Source organism: Salmo salar, chromosome 13 (assembly GCF_965601325.2).
Source record: "Salmo salar chromosome 13, fSalSal1, whole genome shotgun sequence".
In the NCBI taxonomy this organism is placed as follows: Eukaryota; Metazoa; Chordata; class Actinopteri; order Salmoniformes; family Salmonidae; genus Salmo; species Salmo salar.
Window position 1 is genome coordinate 100,419,675 of NC_138303.1, and position 16,247 is coordinate 100,435,921.

The window sequence follows — 16,247 nt, forward strand, 5'->3', positions numbered from 1 at the left end:
GTTTTGTCACACAACACATTGCCACAGATGTCTCAAGTTTTGAGGGAGTGTGCAATTGACATGCTGACTACAGGAATATCCACCAGAGCTTTTGCCAGAGAATTGAATGTTAATTTCTTTACCATAAGCCGCCTCCAACATCGTTTCAGAGAATTTGGCAGTACGTCCAACTGGCCTCACAACCGCAGATCACGTATAACCACTTCAGCCCAGGACCTCCACATCTGACATCCGGGCTTCTTCCCCTGTGGGATTGTCTGAGAGGGGTGTGCTGAGGAGTATTTCTATCTGTAATAAAGCCCTTTTGTGGGGAAAAACTAATTCCGATTGCCTGAGCCTGGCTATCCAGTGGGTGGGCCTATGCCCTCCCATGTCCCTGCTCAGTCATGTGAAATCCATAAATTATGGCCTAATGAATTTATTTCAATTGACTGATTTCCTTCTATGAAGTGTAATTCATTAAAATCTTTGAAATTGTTGCATGTTGCGTTTTATATATTTTTGTTCAGTATAGATAGCTACAGTAGTTGCCTTGGTAACCAAAGAAACATACTTGCTAGTTTAGCCATTGAATTCCACCTTGCTGATATACAGTTCCTTGCGTTATAGCAAAATAACGCACACTAGAATGCCCTTCAAGCCAATCAGAAACGAGTATTCAATATTGCCATGGTATAAAATAGCAATAAGGCACCTAAGGAGTTTGTGTTATATTGCCAATATGCCACAGCTAAGGGCTGTAATCCAGGCACTCCGCATAAGAACAGCCCTTAGCTGTGTTATATTGGCCATATATCACACCTCCTCTGGCCTTATTGCTTAATTATTATACTGGTTGTTTGGATCCTGGATGCTGATTGGACGAGCAGCGTTCCAAGCTGTGCTCTATTGGCCGTCAGACACACCTATGCCATTGCTTGCTAACAGTTCCATCTGAAAATTATCACTGCACCTCCATAAGAATATCATGTTCCTGTCTGAATCATCCCTTGTATATTTCTGAACGCGCACATTATTTCACCTTGCTTCTAGCCCAGCATTTAGTTTAGTACAGCAGGGGTTCATGTATAAGCCTCACTTGTCTGCCTGTCCAACTTCTGAATTTCAATCTCTGTAGTACAACACAGTGAACGGTGCCCAGACTAGACAACTCTTTGAGCCGATCTAAATCACTTTTACATTATCATAGAAATATCCAAATAAATGCCAATTGAAAAAAGATCAAACAAATGAAAATGCAGCTAATATACTGTCATTCCAGGTTCAATGTTTGACGTGACTGAGTTAGGGTGCGTTCGTAAATTCACTCTGGCCATCTACTCTGATTTCAGAGCACTCACATCTGAGTGTGCCAAATTGCAGAATAACTGATGAATTTACGAACGCTCAACACCTCTTAAAATATGGGAGGTGTCGGTAACCGTCGGCAAAAAATATTAATTAAATTGTTGCCAGCAGCACAGTTAGTCACCAATGCTCTGGATAACATAAAAACAGCCAAACCAGCTCTGCAAGGGCGAGTACAATGGTCAGAGTGAGGTGTTCTCTCAATGCCAAGAGTGCACTCTTGCACTCCAGATTGAATTTACGAACACCCTTAGTTGAATTTGGCTAGCTACCGGCAAGAACATTAACCAGCCTGCGTAGCAACCATTTTGTTTAGAATCAAAGACCAGTCTGTTTGTATAGCAACTATGCAAACATATTTAACAACTGCATCATATCTGTAGCAACATGATGAAAATAACCAGATTTTTGTCAGGACTATATCTTCTGTTGGAAGAATGAAATTATATGAATCGACTTAGTTAATGAAAATGTGATTAAGATGCTGGTAACAGTTTTATAAAAGCAATAAGGCACGTGAGACAGTGCTGTATCATGAATACTCCCAGGTTAGGGTTAGCATTATTGCATCGGGCCGAACAGAGCCATTTACCTGTGACTGTGGGTACGTGCGTGAAGTCGCTCTGGCTATCTACTCCGATTTCAGAGCACAGAATAACTGATGAATTTACAAAACGCTCAACACCCGTTGAATATGGCCGGTGTCAGTAAACGTCCGAAAAAAAAGCGTGCCCTACTATTTAAATTGTTGCCAGCAACAGTTAGTCACCAACACTCTGGATAACATGAACATAGCCTAACCAGCTCTGCTAGGGTGAGGTGTTCTCTCATTTGCAGTGGTGTAAAGTACTTAAGTAGAAATACTTTTACGTACTAGTTTTTTGGGACTCTACTTTACAATTTATATTTTTGACAACTTTTACTCCACAACATTCCTAAAGAAAATAATGTACTTTTTACTCCTTACATTTCCCTGACACCCAAAAGTAGTCATTACATTTTGAATGCTTAGTTGGACAGGACAATTGTCTAATTTCACACACTTCCAGAGAACATCCCTGGTCATCCCTACTGCCTCTGATTTGGCGGACTCACACAACACAAATGCTTAGTTTGTAAATTATGTCTGAGTGTTGAACTGTGACCCTGGCTAGCCGTAAATTAAAATAAAAATCGTCATCTGGTTTGCTTAATATAAGACATTGTAAATGATTTATACTTTTACTTTTGATACTTAAGTACATATAAAAACAAATACTTTTAGACTTATACTCAAGTTGTATTTTACTGGGTGACTTTTACATTTACTTGAGTCATTTTCTTTTAAGGTATCTTTACTTTTACTCAAGCATGAAAATTGGGTACTTTTCACACCACTGCTCATTTGTGTCAGTAAGTAGCTAGCAAGCTAACCAACGTTAGCCAGTTAGCTTGGGTACTTGACTGCCATTGTGTGGTCAGAATGCTTGGATCATCCCTACTCCTTGGCCAGAGCGTCCAGTGCGCGCTCTGAACGCTCCGAGAAACGCTCTGAATTTACGAACGCCAGAGCGCACTCTGAGCACATTCTGGCACTCCAGAGTGAATTTACGAACGCACCCTGTATTCGATACAGCACTGCCTTTTGTGCCTTACTGCTTAATTAAAAGTACGGATGATGGACGTACTGTTGCTTCATGCGTCACCCTGATACTAGGTAGCTACGTCCCACGCCGCTGCCTGGCAGTAGTGCTTGTCAAGCGGGAACAAGGGCACTGTGTCGTTGTTGTTCATGCCCTCACAATTTGAGTAGACCATGTGTGATAAAAATGGCCACGCTAGTTACCGCCCGCGACACGTTCATATACCCAATAGGAAGCTTTACTGGGTACCACGGGTAGGTCTCAGCTCGGCAGGCATGTCCATGTCCATGCGGCAACAGAATAGAAAGATGCTAAACAAATTATTTTTTGCATTGTTTAAAGTTGATAGATCATTCACGCAAATTAAGGGACTGTACAGTGAGACTGGGAGTGTAAGTATGCCTCCAGGATAATATGGTAAAGTTGGCGTCATGTATAGGCAGAGCTCGGCGATAAACAAAAATCCATGATAAATTGCCTGAATTGATGCAATAACAATAAATATAACGATACATTTATAGAGCCCAGGACCTCTACATGCAGCTTCTTCACCTGTGTCTGAGACGGCTGATGAAACTGTGGGTTTGCGCAACCAAATAATGTATGCAAACGGTCAGAAACGGTCTCAGGCAAGCTCATCTGCGTGCTCGTTGTCCTCACCAGGGTCTTGACCTGACTACAGTTTGGCGTGGTAACCGGCTCACCTTCGATGGCCACCGGCACGCTGGAGAAGTGTACTCTTCACAGATTAATCCCGGTTTCAACTGTAGCAGGCAGATGACAGAGTGTATGTCATGTGGGCGAGAGCAGTTTGTTGATGTCAACGGTGGTACCCCATGGTGGTTATGGTATGGGCAGGCATAGGTTACGGACAACGAATACAATTGCATTTTATCAATGGCAATTTGAATACAGATACCGTGGCAAGATCCTGAGACCCATTGTCATGCCATTCATCCGCCGCCATCACCTCATGTTTCAGCATGATAATGCACGGACCCATGTCACAAAGATCTGTACACAATCCTGGAAGCTGAAAATGTCCCAGTTCTTCCATGGCCTGCATACTCACCAGACATGTCACCCCTTGAGCATGTTTGGGATGCTCTGGATCGACGTGTATGACAGTGTGTTCTAGTTCCCACCAATATCCAGCAACTTCGCACAGCCATTGAAGAGTGGGACAGTGCATCTCCCAGGAAAAGTGGGGATTTCAAAAACACTAAAACCCCCATGACTTTATCTATTATTATTAAACAAGGTAGCTAACGTTACATACATGGCTACCGGCAGGTAACGTTCAAAAACAGCTCAAAGTGAGTGAATAGCCTTTTTGTTGCATAACTGGAATTCCTTACTGTCATCTCTGCAGACAGTGACTAACGTCCGATAACCCAAATTACGTCGAGTGGCACCTTTCGAGACCCACATTTCTAATTATATGGTTGCTTTCGAAAAACGTCCACTCCTTTTGAAACTCCCACTTTTCCAGAGATGCACTACACAGAGATGACATATCAGTAGGTGGCAGCAGAGACCCGGAAGGACGACGTCGCAGCTGGACACCTCGTGAAAAGAGTGTCCCAGTTCAGTGCTGCCCCTCAGAGTATCTCAAGTTAAATGCCGACCGGGGTACTGCAGGCTGCCATTAGCTACTAAGTTATCCTTAAGTTCTTCTGTGTGGAATTTAAAAAATTAAAATTGGTTCAATGAAATACATCTGGTGTAATAGATGCAATTATTGATTCCATGATTGTCTTCTAATTTGTATTTATTTACACGAAGATTGCCATTTTTCCATTTCCTATAATCGGGGGTCCTGTATTCGGCAAACAATGCCAGCAGTACTGCGGTCGGCCTTGAACTTCGTGGCTTCCCTGATTTGATCCAACTTTATTTTTCAGATCTCGTCTTTATTTCCCCCCCTTCCCTTTTTCCACACTAGAGGGCGACCTCTAACAGTTAGTCAGCTCAGAAGTAGCTCCTAGCTAGACCTACCATAAAAATAAACACTGTACATCGTTACAAATACTAGACAAGTTTAGCCTACTCTGACGAATGTATACATTTACATAATGAAACAACTTGGTAAACTTGTGTACAGTAGAAAACCCTATGTATACGTTAGACCTTTCTGTCAGTTTCAATGAAATGGACTCTAGGGTGTGTAAAATAAAACGGGGATAATATTGGTCTAATGAACTTCCTCAGTCATACCAAGACTGACCTCTGTGTTTCTGGGTGAGAGAACTCAAGTATGCCATCTAGTGTTCAAACATGGTTTTACAACATTGGTAAAAAAAAAAAAGTTGCCTGTAACCATTATCCCACTGAGCACTTTAGGAAAAAAATGGGGGATCTAACCAAAATTAACATTATATTTCTCTCTTAACATAGTTAGTGATACATGAGGCACAAGTATTTTCATAGCATGTTATTAAGCAACTCTCGAATCAATGCAGACATGAGGTGCCTCAGTCTGCAAAACATCACACATGCTATAGTCCTCTAGTGTTACAATAATATGTAGAATTAGTAGCATTGAAGAGAAGGAATGTCTCTCATTCTCTTTCCAAACACTGGCTACTTTGAGAATGGAAGACTGTCTAAGCTCTCACGGGCTCTTTCCACTCCAAGGCATTTTTCTTCTACCTCCCTCAGTGTGAGTTCTGAGGTGCCCCTTGATATGGCTGGACTGACTGAATCCTTTCCCACAGACAGGACAGGAGTAGGGTTTCTCCCCCGTGTGGACCCTCAGGTGGGTCTTCAGATGGACTGACTGGTTGAAGCGTTTACCACACACGTGGCAGCGGTACGGTCTCTCTCCAGTGTGGATGCGCTGGTGCTCCTTTAATCTCCCTGAGTAGCTGAAGCTCTTGCCACACACACCACAGTGGAAGGGCTTCTCCTTATTGTGAGAACACATGTGGACCTTGAGGTAACTGGTAGAGGTGAATGACTTCCAACAGACTGTGCAGAGGATTTGCCTGTGACTAGTGTCACCACTGTGTGGTACTGTATGGGATAGCATGTGTGCCTTCAGTTGGGAAAGCTCACAGAACACGGCTCCACACTGAGTACATGAGTGTGTCTGGGTGTCCTCCTCTGGTCTCCTTTCTGGATCTCTCTGAACATCAGGTACACTTTCAGTGTTCTCACTCTGTGTTCTAGAACAGGCTGGATTTACTGCAGAGAGGGGCTGAGACTGAGGGGAGTCACTGGTTGGTTCTGATAGTGATACTCCATAGCCCTCTCCATCAGGTTCTGTTTTGATCTGTCCAGTTGTGTTGGTCAGTAGAGAGTCTCTCTCTCTGTTCTCCACAGTTTGGGGAAGATGTGTGGGGTGAGGTGGCTCCTGATCACAGTCACTTTTCACACAGGGAGGAATGATTATGGAGTCTTCTTTGGTATCAGCCTCCGGCCCTTGAATCTGCTCTACCTCCTGACGGGTCCTGAGTTCACCCTGTTCCTCTTTAATCTGTGTGGGCTCTGGGTCCCTCTGCCCCAGACTGGGGCTCCACTCCTGCTCACAGTGCTGTAGCTCAGGGGGAGTTTGCTGCTCTGAGACCCAAGAGACAATGGGCTGAGGAGCTGGTGTAAAGAAGACAATAAATGACATCAATGAAAGCAATGACAGCTATTGACAAGACCAACATTGTGTTAGCTAGCTTGTTCTGTCAATGTAATATCTATGTCTCTGGCTGAATCCAATATCACCCCTTTCCCCACTCCTCTATTTGCGCATTCACCTGTGCCACTGCCATATGCACACATCTCCCAAAGCTGAGAGAGTGAAAATGATGGATGGTGTAGGGGCTAATTAGATACTTAGAAAACCATTTTGACCGAGCCAAGGAAGCTAATTTTCACCATAAAAATGCACCGTTATAATAAAGCATTCCATGTGTCATCACATTTCAAATCAAACTGTCACATGCACCGAATACAACAAGTATAGACCTTACTGTGAAATGCTTACTTGCAAGCCATTAACCAACAGTGCAGTTCAAGAAGAGTTGAGAATATTTACCAAATAAACTAAAGTAAAAATGAATGAACAGTAACACAATAACAAGGCCATATACAGGGGGTACCGGTACAGGTTAACAGAGGTAATTTGTACATGTGGGTAGGGGTGAAGTGACTATGCATAGATAATAAACAGTGAGTAGCAGGAGTGTACAAAACAAATGGGGGTCAATGTAAAACGTAAATAGTCCGGTGGCCATTTGATTAATTGTTCAGCAGTCTTCTGGCTTGGGGGTAGAAGCTGTTAAGGAGCCTTTTGGTCCTAGACTTGGCGCTCTGGCACCACTTGCCATGCAGTAGCAGAGAAAACAGTATGACTTGGGTGACTGGAGTCTCTGACAATTTTATGGGCTTTCCGCTGACACCGCCTATTATATAGGTCCCGGATGGCAGGAAGCTTGAACCCAGTGATGTACTGGGCTGTACGCACTAGAGGTCGACCGATTAATCGGAATGGCCGATTAATTAGGGCCGATTTCAATTTTTTTTTTTTTACACCTTTATTTGACTAGGCAAGTCAGATTAAAAACACATTCTTATTTTCAATGACGGCCTAGGAACGGGTGTTAACTGCCTTGTTCAGGGGGGATTCAGGGATTCGTTTTTGCAACCTTCCGATTACTAGTCCAACGCTCTAACCACCTGCCTTACATTGCACTCCACGAGGAGCCTGCATGGCAGGCTGACTACCTGTTACGCGAGGGCAGCAAGAAGCCAAGGTAAGTTGCTAGCTAGCATTAAACTTATCTGATAAAAAAACTATCAGTCTTAACATAATCACTAGTTAACTACACATGGTTGATGATATTACTAGTTTATCTAACGTGTCCTGCGTTGCATATAATCGATGCGGTGCCCGTTAATTGCTCATCGAATCACAGCCTACTTCGACAAACAGGTGATGATTTAACAAGCGCATTTGCAGAAAAAAAGCACTGTCGTTGCACCAATGTACCTAACCATAAACATCAATGCCTTTCTTTAAAATCAATACACAAGTACATATTTTTAAACCTGCATATTTAGTTAATATTGCCTGCTAACATGAATTTGTGTCACTTCTCTTGCGTTCCGTGCAAGCAGTCAGGGTATATACAGCAGTTTGGGCCGCCTGGCTCATTGCGAACTGTGTGAAGTCCATTTATTCCTAACAAAGGCCATAATTAATTTGCCAGAATTGTACATAACATTGAAGGTTGTGCAATGTAACAGGAATATTTAGACTTAGGGATGCCACCCGTTAGATAAAATACGGACCGGTTCCGTAATTTCACTGAATTAATAAACGTTTCGTTTTCGAAATGATAGTTTCCGGATTCGACCATATTAATGACCTAAGGATCGTATTTCTGTGTGTTATTATGTTATAATTAAGTCTATGATTTGATATTTGATAGAGCAGTCTGACTGAGAGATGGTAGGCAGCAGCAGGCTCGTAAGCATTCATTCAAACAGCACCTTCGTGCGTTTTGCCAGCAATTCTTCAAGCATTGCGCTGTTTATGACTTCAAGCCTATCAACCCCTGAGATTAGGCTGGTGTAACCGATGTGAAATGGCTAGCTAGTTAGCGGGTGTGCGCTAATAGCGTTTCAAACGTCACTCGCTCTGAGACTTGGGAGTGGTTGTTCCTCTTGCTCTACATGGGTAACGCTGCTTCGAGGGTGGCTGTTGTCGATGTGTTCCTGGTTCAAGCCCAGGTAGGAGCGAGGAGAGGGACGGAAGCTATACTGTTACTGGCAATACTAAAGTGCCTATAAGAACATCCAATAGTCAAAGGTATATGAAATACAAATGGTATAGGGAGAAATAATCCTATAATAACTACAACCTAAAACTTCTTACTTGGGAATATTGAAGACTCATGTTCAAAGGAACCACCAGCTTTCATATGTTCTCATGTTCTGAGCAAGGAACTTAAACGTTAGCTTTTTTACATGGTACATATTGCACTTTTACTTAATTCTCCAACACTTTGTTTTTGCATTATTTAAACCAAATTGAACATGTTTCATTATTTATTTGAGGCTAAGTTGATTTTATTGATGTATTATATTAAGTTAAAATAAGTGTTCATTCAGTCTTGTTGTAATTGTCATTATTACAAATAAATAAAAATCGTCCGATTAATCGGTATCGGCTTTTTTGGTCCTCCAATAATCGGTATCGGCGTTGAAAAATCATAATCGGTCGACCTCAAGTACGCACTACCCTCTGTAGCGCCTTACGGTCAGATGCCGAGCAGTTGCCATACCAGGCGGTGATGCAACCGGTCAGGATGCTCTCGATGATGCAGCTGTATAACTTTGAGGATCTGGGGACCCATGACAAATCTTTTCAGTCTCCTGAGGGGGAAAAGGTTTTGTCGTGCCCTCCATGATTGTCTTGCTGTGTTTGGACAGTGATAGTTCATTTGTGATGTGGACACCAAGGAACTTGAAACTCTCAACCCACTACAGCCCCGTCGATGTTAATGTTGCCTACCCTTACCACCCAGAAGTCCAGGATCCAGTTGCAGAGGGAGGTGTTTAGTCCCAGGGTCCTTAGCTTAGTGATGAGCTTCGTGGGCACTATGGTGTTGAACGCTGAGCTGTAGTCAATGAACAGCATTCTCACATAGGTGTTCCTTTTGTCCAGGTGGGAAAGGGCAGTGTGGAGTGCGATATAGATTGAGTCATCTGTGAATCTGTTGGGGCGGTATGCGAATTGGAGTGGGACTACGGTATCCGGGAGGATGCTGTTGATGTGAGCCATGACCAGCTTTTCAGCCTTCATGGCTACCGACATTAGTGCTACGGGGCAGTAATCATTTAGGCAGGTTACCTTCGCTTCCTTGGGCACAGGCTGTCAGACTTATGTAAAATAGCCTACTATTCCTGTGATAAGTAGATTGGATAGTCATAACTTAGTCTAATAATATTACTCAAACAAAACACTGTTCGCAAAAAAAACTGTTCATTGAGTGCGTAGAGTAGGCCTAAAGAGTGTGTACTAGCTAGCTAATGTATGACATGTAGTGACGTAATGCTAATTGGCTTTGTACTGTTTACAAGTACACTCAATGGCAGTTGTCGTGGCATGTAGTGCAAGTTCACACAAAATAATGGAGGCGTACCTAATTATAAGACATAGGTCGCAACCTGTGATAAATAGCTATCTAGCATTACACAAACACCTGTGTGTAAGCATAACAGGGGATGTAGTGTGGTTCGTCAACAGGAAGCACACAGGTTGTGCATCTGTGCAAAACTGCTACTGTAAGTGTTTCTTTATTTGAAATATTATGTATTGCTGATATGAAAGATATGGGGAATATCAGCATGTGTTTAGAAAACTGGTTTGAAAGTGATGATTGGCGTTTCTAAACAATAAAACACAGCTTCGGAATTGTTGACACCCAAAAATATAGCCTTCCCTGTAGCTCAGTTGGTAGAGCATGGTGTTTGCAACACCAGGGTTGTGGGTTCGGCCAGCACAGAAAAATAATGTATGAAATGTATGCATTCACTACTGTAAGTCGCTCTGGATAAGAGCGTCTGCTAAATGACTAAAATGTAAAATGTAGTTCACGTGGAGCCAACTGTGGTGGAATGTAACAGCTGGAAACCTTAGATATGGAGAAGGGTTTGAGAGTTATGGGACTCCCTTTTAAAATAAAAGGGAAATATTGTAAAACGACTGTGTGGGTGTTAATTTGAATGCTCGTTTTTACTATTTAAAAGTGTAACATGTATTGCATTTCAGTCACCAGTGTGTCCCAAACTTTATGGGTTTATTGATCCCCTCGCCACCGAGGGCCCTCTAAACGCGTTGGTATGGGTGGTTTGGGATTGACGACTCTCCGCGAGTAGATACAATCAATCGGTTGTTTCCGGTTTTCAGTATTGAACCTAACGGCCGTTTCCCCTAAAAAAAAGCTAACCTCCGCCCAGGCGTCTCTTTACGCCTGCTACGTTAGGTATTCACCGTCTCTCTGCCCTACAGAGTAAAATACTGTAGAATACAATGCAATACGTGTCTAGATAATACGTGTAAATAAGAGTACAGTAGTCTAGATGGCTACATACCCGGTGTGATCAAGTGTCGTTTCAGGTATTGGTTCTCTCTCTTTGTCCGGGTTATTTCTTCCTGGTACTCGGATATCGTGTCTCCGACCACTCCAAGTATCTCCTCCGCAGCTTGCATCAAACGCTCAGTTAGATATACATTCAGATATTGTAATTTAGTCATTGTTTGAAGATTATCGGGGTCAAAAGATCTTCCTGAAATACACGTAGCTAGCTAGAACTTGTTGTCAAATTTACCGCTGTGAAGCAGGCAAGAATAAATAAGTACTTCCGGTTCATGGATTTTTGGAATCCTTCGGAATAAGAGTCCCGTCCTGTTTACTTTGTAAATGAATAATTAGGTCGACAATTATGGAAAATGTACACTTATCGATATTTGATACTAATTATCATTCAAAGAATCATGTATATTGTTATTTGTTCACTTTAATCCAATCGTTTTTCATATTGTACATACACAGCAAAATGGGATCCATTCTATTCAGGAGCACTTCTAGTTTCCAAATCCACAGAGTTTACACGCAGAGGAGCTTTTACTGTGACACAACGTACAGATCATTTTGTATGGTGCAATAGCGATACATGTCCAATTTGAAATCCAATATTTTCTTTAAGTTGATGGGCCACTCTGTAAGGGCTTCCAAATGAGCATCAACACTCGTATGGATGTAAACTCTGTGGATTTAAAAACTCAAAGTGCTCCTGAGTAGAATGGACCCCACTTTAACTCCGACAGAATGTACATCAAATGGTGTAAATACTTGTATGTTCAATGTGAAAAACATCCTGAACATTGTGCAATACGAATGGGCTAATTAAGTATGGGATGATTATTCATATTGTTATTACTATTATTAATATTATCATTCATGTTTTGTTATTTGTATTACTGTTACCTATCTAGTAATCATTACTTTTAATGCTGTTAACAATGTCAATGTGGTAATAATATTTTAGCTATAAAGGCGATTAACTTTATTCCTTTTTTCATATTGTTAAACACAATTCTAAGTCTGCTTATATTTCCTCATAAAATGTTACCAATTTTGAAGGTTTGAATCATTTTTTTACCAAATTCATTGTAGGACTTATATTTTGAAGGAAAATCCCTGAGGATTTATTCTTTCTAGGTCTTGCTCAGTTGTCAGTTGTGTAAAAAAACTTTAAAGTCCTACTTAAGTCGTTTTTTGGGGTACTTGTACTTTACTTTTTAAAATGTTGCCTACTTTTACTTCACTACATTCCTAAATGAAATAATGTTATTTTTATTCCATACATTTTCTCTGACACCCCAAAATACTTGATAAATGGTCCAATTCACAAACTTATCAAGAGAACATCCCTGGTCATCCTCTGCCTCTGAACTGGCAGACTCACTAAACACAAATGCATCGTTTGTAAATTATGTTTGAGTGTTGGAGTGTGCCCCTGACTATCCATCAATAAAAAATAAACAAGAAAATTGTGCCGTCTGGTTTGCTTAATATAAGGAATTTTAAATGGTTTACACTTTTACTTTTGATACTTAAGTACATTTAAGCAATTCCATTCACTTGATACTTAAGTATATTAAAAAACAAATACTTTCAGACTTTTACACAAGTAGTATTTTACTGGTTGACTTTTACTTGAGTCATTTTCGATTAAGATATCTTTACTTTTACTCAAGTATGACTTTTGAGAACTTTTTCCACCACTGGTGTTGCTTATTCTTGCTAGCCGAACTGATGTGTCAAACTTGAAGAGAAGGGTGCAACTGCAGGCCGCAATTCAGTGCGTTTCTGCATCTGCAGGAACCCACTACTTTATACTTCTATTGGTACATGTTTAAGCTAGGACTCCAGTACATGGGCGTGAGGCAGGGATGTTCCAGTACAGTAGATGGCGGTAATGCACCATAATGTTGGATTCCAACCACAGATAAACCCCACAGAAGAGGCGGGGGTGGAAAGGGTAGCTAACTATATCTAGTACACACAGGTAGGTGGAGGTGAGGGCACTACGGGTGTGTACTTGCTACCGTTTCCGCCCTGCCTCTTCTGTGGGCTTGATCGGCTGTTAGCAACACCGTATGCTAGCTTGCTTGCTAACTAGTTAGCACACGGTGTCGCCCCAGCCTCCCGCGCTAGTGGGAGGCTGGGGCGACCGGTACAGTGTCCTTCGTCCCCGCCTGTCGGATATAGTTCTCTCTGGTACACAGCAGATGGGGGTTGGGGACGAAACCGTGTGCTAAGTGTTGCTCCCGCCTGCTGTACTAGCAGGGGAGTGTCCTTCGCCCCCGCCTGTCTGGTCTGTTTTCCCGCAGTTCAATTAACAACGGTGAGGGCAGGTGTTCGGCGAGAGGGAAGGACACTGTCTAAATGCAGCAATGCTGGGGCTGCAGTTGCAAACTTGGAACGCTGTAAGCACGGAAGTGACGTCGGCACTCTAGTCGCATATGGCCGTGTTTACCATAGAAATGTAAGAACGTAAAATGTATTAATTCTAAAGGATTGTTCGTCTCTGACATTGTTTCTACATCTGCATTGCTTGCTGTTTGGGGTTTTATGCTGGATTTCTGTATAGCATTTCGTGACATCTGTTGATGTAAAAAGGGCTTTATAAATACATTTAATTGATTGATGGAGTGGCTGAGCGCCACTACACAACACTCAACAATACATGAATTGCACTATAACGGTGACAAATGGTGCCCACAAACTGTTAGTGCCTACAGAAAGCTGTCCCAATAGCAGTCCCAACATTTTACCACTGCTACACCTGGCTATCAGTAGAGCCTTGTCTGGCAGCGAAACAGTTAATTCAGCCTAATTTACTGCCTTTAAAAATACATAGCTGATATGGCTGACTTGCTTAAACAAATGTGGTTTCTACTGACAATTGAGATGTACAAACTATGGCATAAGGGAACGACAAGCAGATAAGAGGAAATCTGTAATTTCGATTAAGACATTAAGGAGCTAGGATGGACGTAGTCAATATAACTATTTGTTCAGCACTTTTGAAATGTACAGAAACAGAATTCAGAACATGGGCCGTTCTTACAGTGTTCTCGCTGTACACCAAGTCAGAACCGTAGGATAAATAAAGGGGGCATATAAGCAAACAATGAAAGCTCTTACAATATTCAATGATTACATTTCTCTAAAACAGGTTATAGGCTACATGTGCACCACCAAGTCAGAACAGGTTAAATTAAGAGGGCAAAATTGACCAAATTATTAGGGCTAGGCACATGGGTTACTAACAGCTATGCCATATATCCAATGGCCATATACTTAGTATTACTTTCTTAGCTACAGTATCTCCCTAGCACATTGCAGTATGTATGCAGCAACATACAATACATTTTTGGACTCAACTTGTTGTGCTGTGCTCACTTGAACAGGTGGCACGGCGGTCCTTCATGGGCAAACTTTGTCATAAAACGTTGTCATCAAAGTCTGGCATTCTCTGGATTTGTGGTGTTTTCAAGACAACTGGGAACTCGGAAAAAAACAAGGTTGAATCAGTGATCTGATGATGTCAGTGATCTTCAGATTGTAGCTCTAAAAAGAGGCCCAAGTTCCCGTCCTACAATTCCGAGTTGGATGACCGTTCAAAACGTATTTTTCCAGTCGGAGCTAGTTCCCAGTTGTTCCCAGTTGTCTTGAACTCACTGGTCAGATTTCCCAGTTACGAGTTAACAATTGTTTTGAGTGCGGCAGAAATCATGCTGGATTGACAGCATGGCCAATGTTGAATGTTTTCATTTTAAGCTTGGAAAAGAGACCCTTAAACTTAGAATTGGGACCACACACCCACTCAACTGAATAGGAGGCTAGTGATTGCTTTGCAATACTTGCAGTTAGTCACGGATTCCTTCCAACCCACTCAGTGTTGAATTTGCGATTTCCAACTTGTTGTGTAATGTTTATATCCAATAGCCGATTAGCACCGATACGTTTCATCTATAATTTCTCTTCATTATTTCTCTTCATATGACAAGGATTCAAAATTATTTGCCAGTAGATTGTCGACTTCATTCATGATGATAACTGCTAGCTAAGATTTTGAAAGTAAGATGTTGACATGATCAGTCCAATCAAAGGTACTGTTGATATGTGATTTGACGTCATTTTATATGTGGCCAATGACCTTGAGCTTTCTTGGAAGGGCACTTCTAATGTAACTCTACAACAGCACACAAGGGGCTTGAATATGAGCTCTATCCTTAGATTTGGCAGTGACGCAGAGTCCTCATGAGTGACAGAACACTGAGCCAATCACGGAGCAACTAGATAACATTACCAACCCCTATACTCTGTATTTTCCGCTGGCTGCCCCACCACCACAGAAAGCACTGAGCTAGGCTGAAAAACCTGCATTTTGGAGCTGCCTTACTCAAGAAAGTAAAAAAAGAGACCATGTTTGTATGGAGGCTTTATTAACTCAATGATTTTTATAGATTTTTTACATTGTTTGCAAACTGATATGGCACTTATCAATGCCAAAATAACATTAAAAAAAGGCAACCTTTTTGCTAAAAATGCAGAGCTCAGAGCCCCACCTGCCTTGAATGACGGTTCGCTACTGAGTGTTTGTTTTTCAATCATCTTACCATTGCAGTACTTGATCCACCTATTTTTCAGCTTTCATCTTTATTTTTTGCCTTCTCCTCTCTTTTCCCACTAGAGGGCAACCTCTAACAGTTAGTCAGCCCAAAAGTAGATCATGGGCCTAGATGCAAGTTTATCCACTGTGACATATGTTCTTTTTCATCATGTCAAGTTAAGGGAGGTAAACTTGTGTACACCACTGCCATTTTCAACAAAATGGACTCTAGGGTGTATAACATAAAAATGGGGATAATGTTGCTAATGAACTTTCTCATAGTTCTCATACTAAAACTGACCTGAGTGTTCCTGGTTGAGTGACGTTACAAGGTTGTTTTGAAGAAGGAAAAGTTTCACAGCCGTTCTCTACCCATACAGTCTGAAATTAACACAAGCTGAAACGCACTGCTCCGCAAACGCACGCACACTCTCTCTCTCACACACACACACACACACACACACACACACACACACACACACACACACACACACACATACGTGTCCACAAACGTACATATTACATAACCATTACAAATTCACTGTTCTGAGTGCCTGCAGTCTATTGACACAGTAATGAAATGAGATACAA

The 16,247-nt window shown here is 41.8% G+C and overlaps 1 protein-coding gene across 1 annotated transcript; it reads right to left on the bottom strand.

The window, feature by feature from the left end:
- Positions 1–4,861: 4,861 nt before the first annotated feature.
- Positions 4,862–11,325, bottom strand: LOC106568359 (uncharacterized). The gene is made up of 2 exons (XM_014138638.3): positions 11,064–11,325; positions 4,862–6,560 (listed from the first exon to the last, which is right to left on the bottom strand). Exons 1-2 carry the CDS (start codon positions 11,224–11,226, stop codon positions 5,584–5,586), a joined length of 1,140 nt encoding a protein of 379 aa, XP_013994113.2. The 5' UTR covers positions 11,227–11,325; the 3' UTR covers positions 4,862–5,583.
- Positions 11,326–16,247: the final 4,922 nt, after the last annotated feature.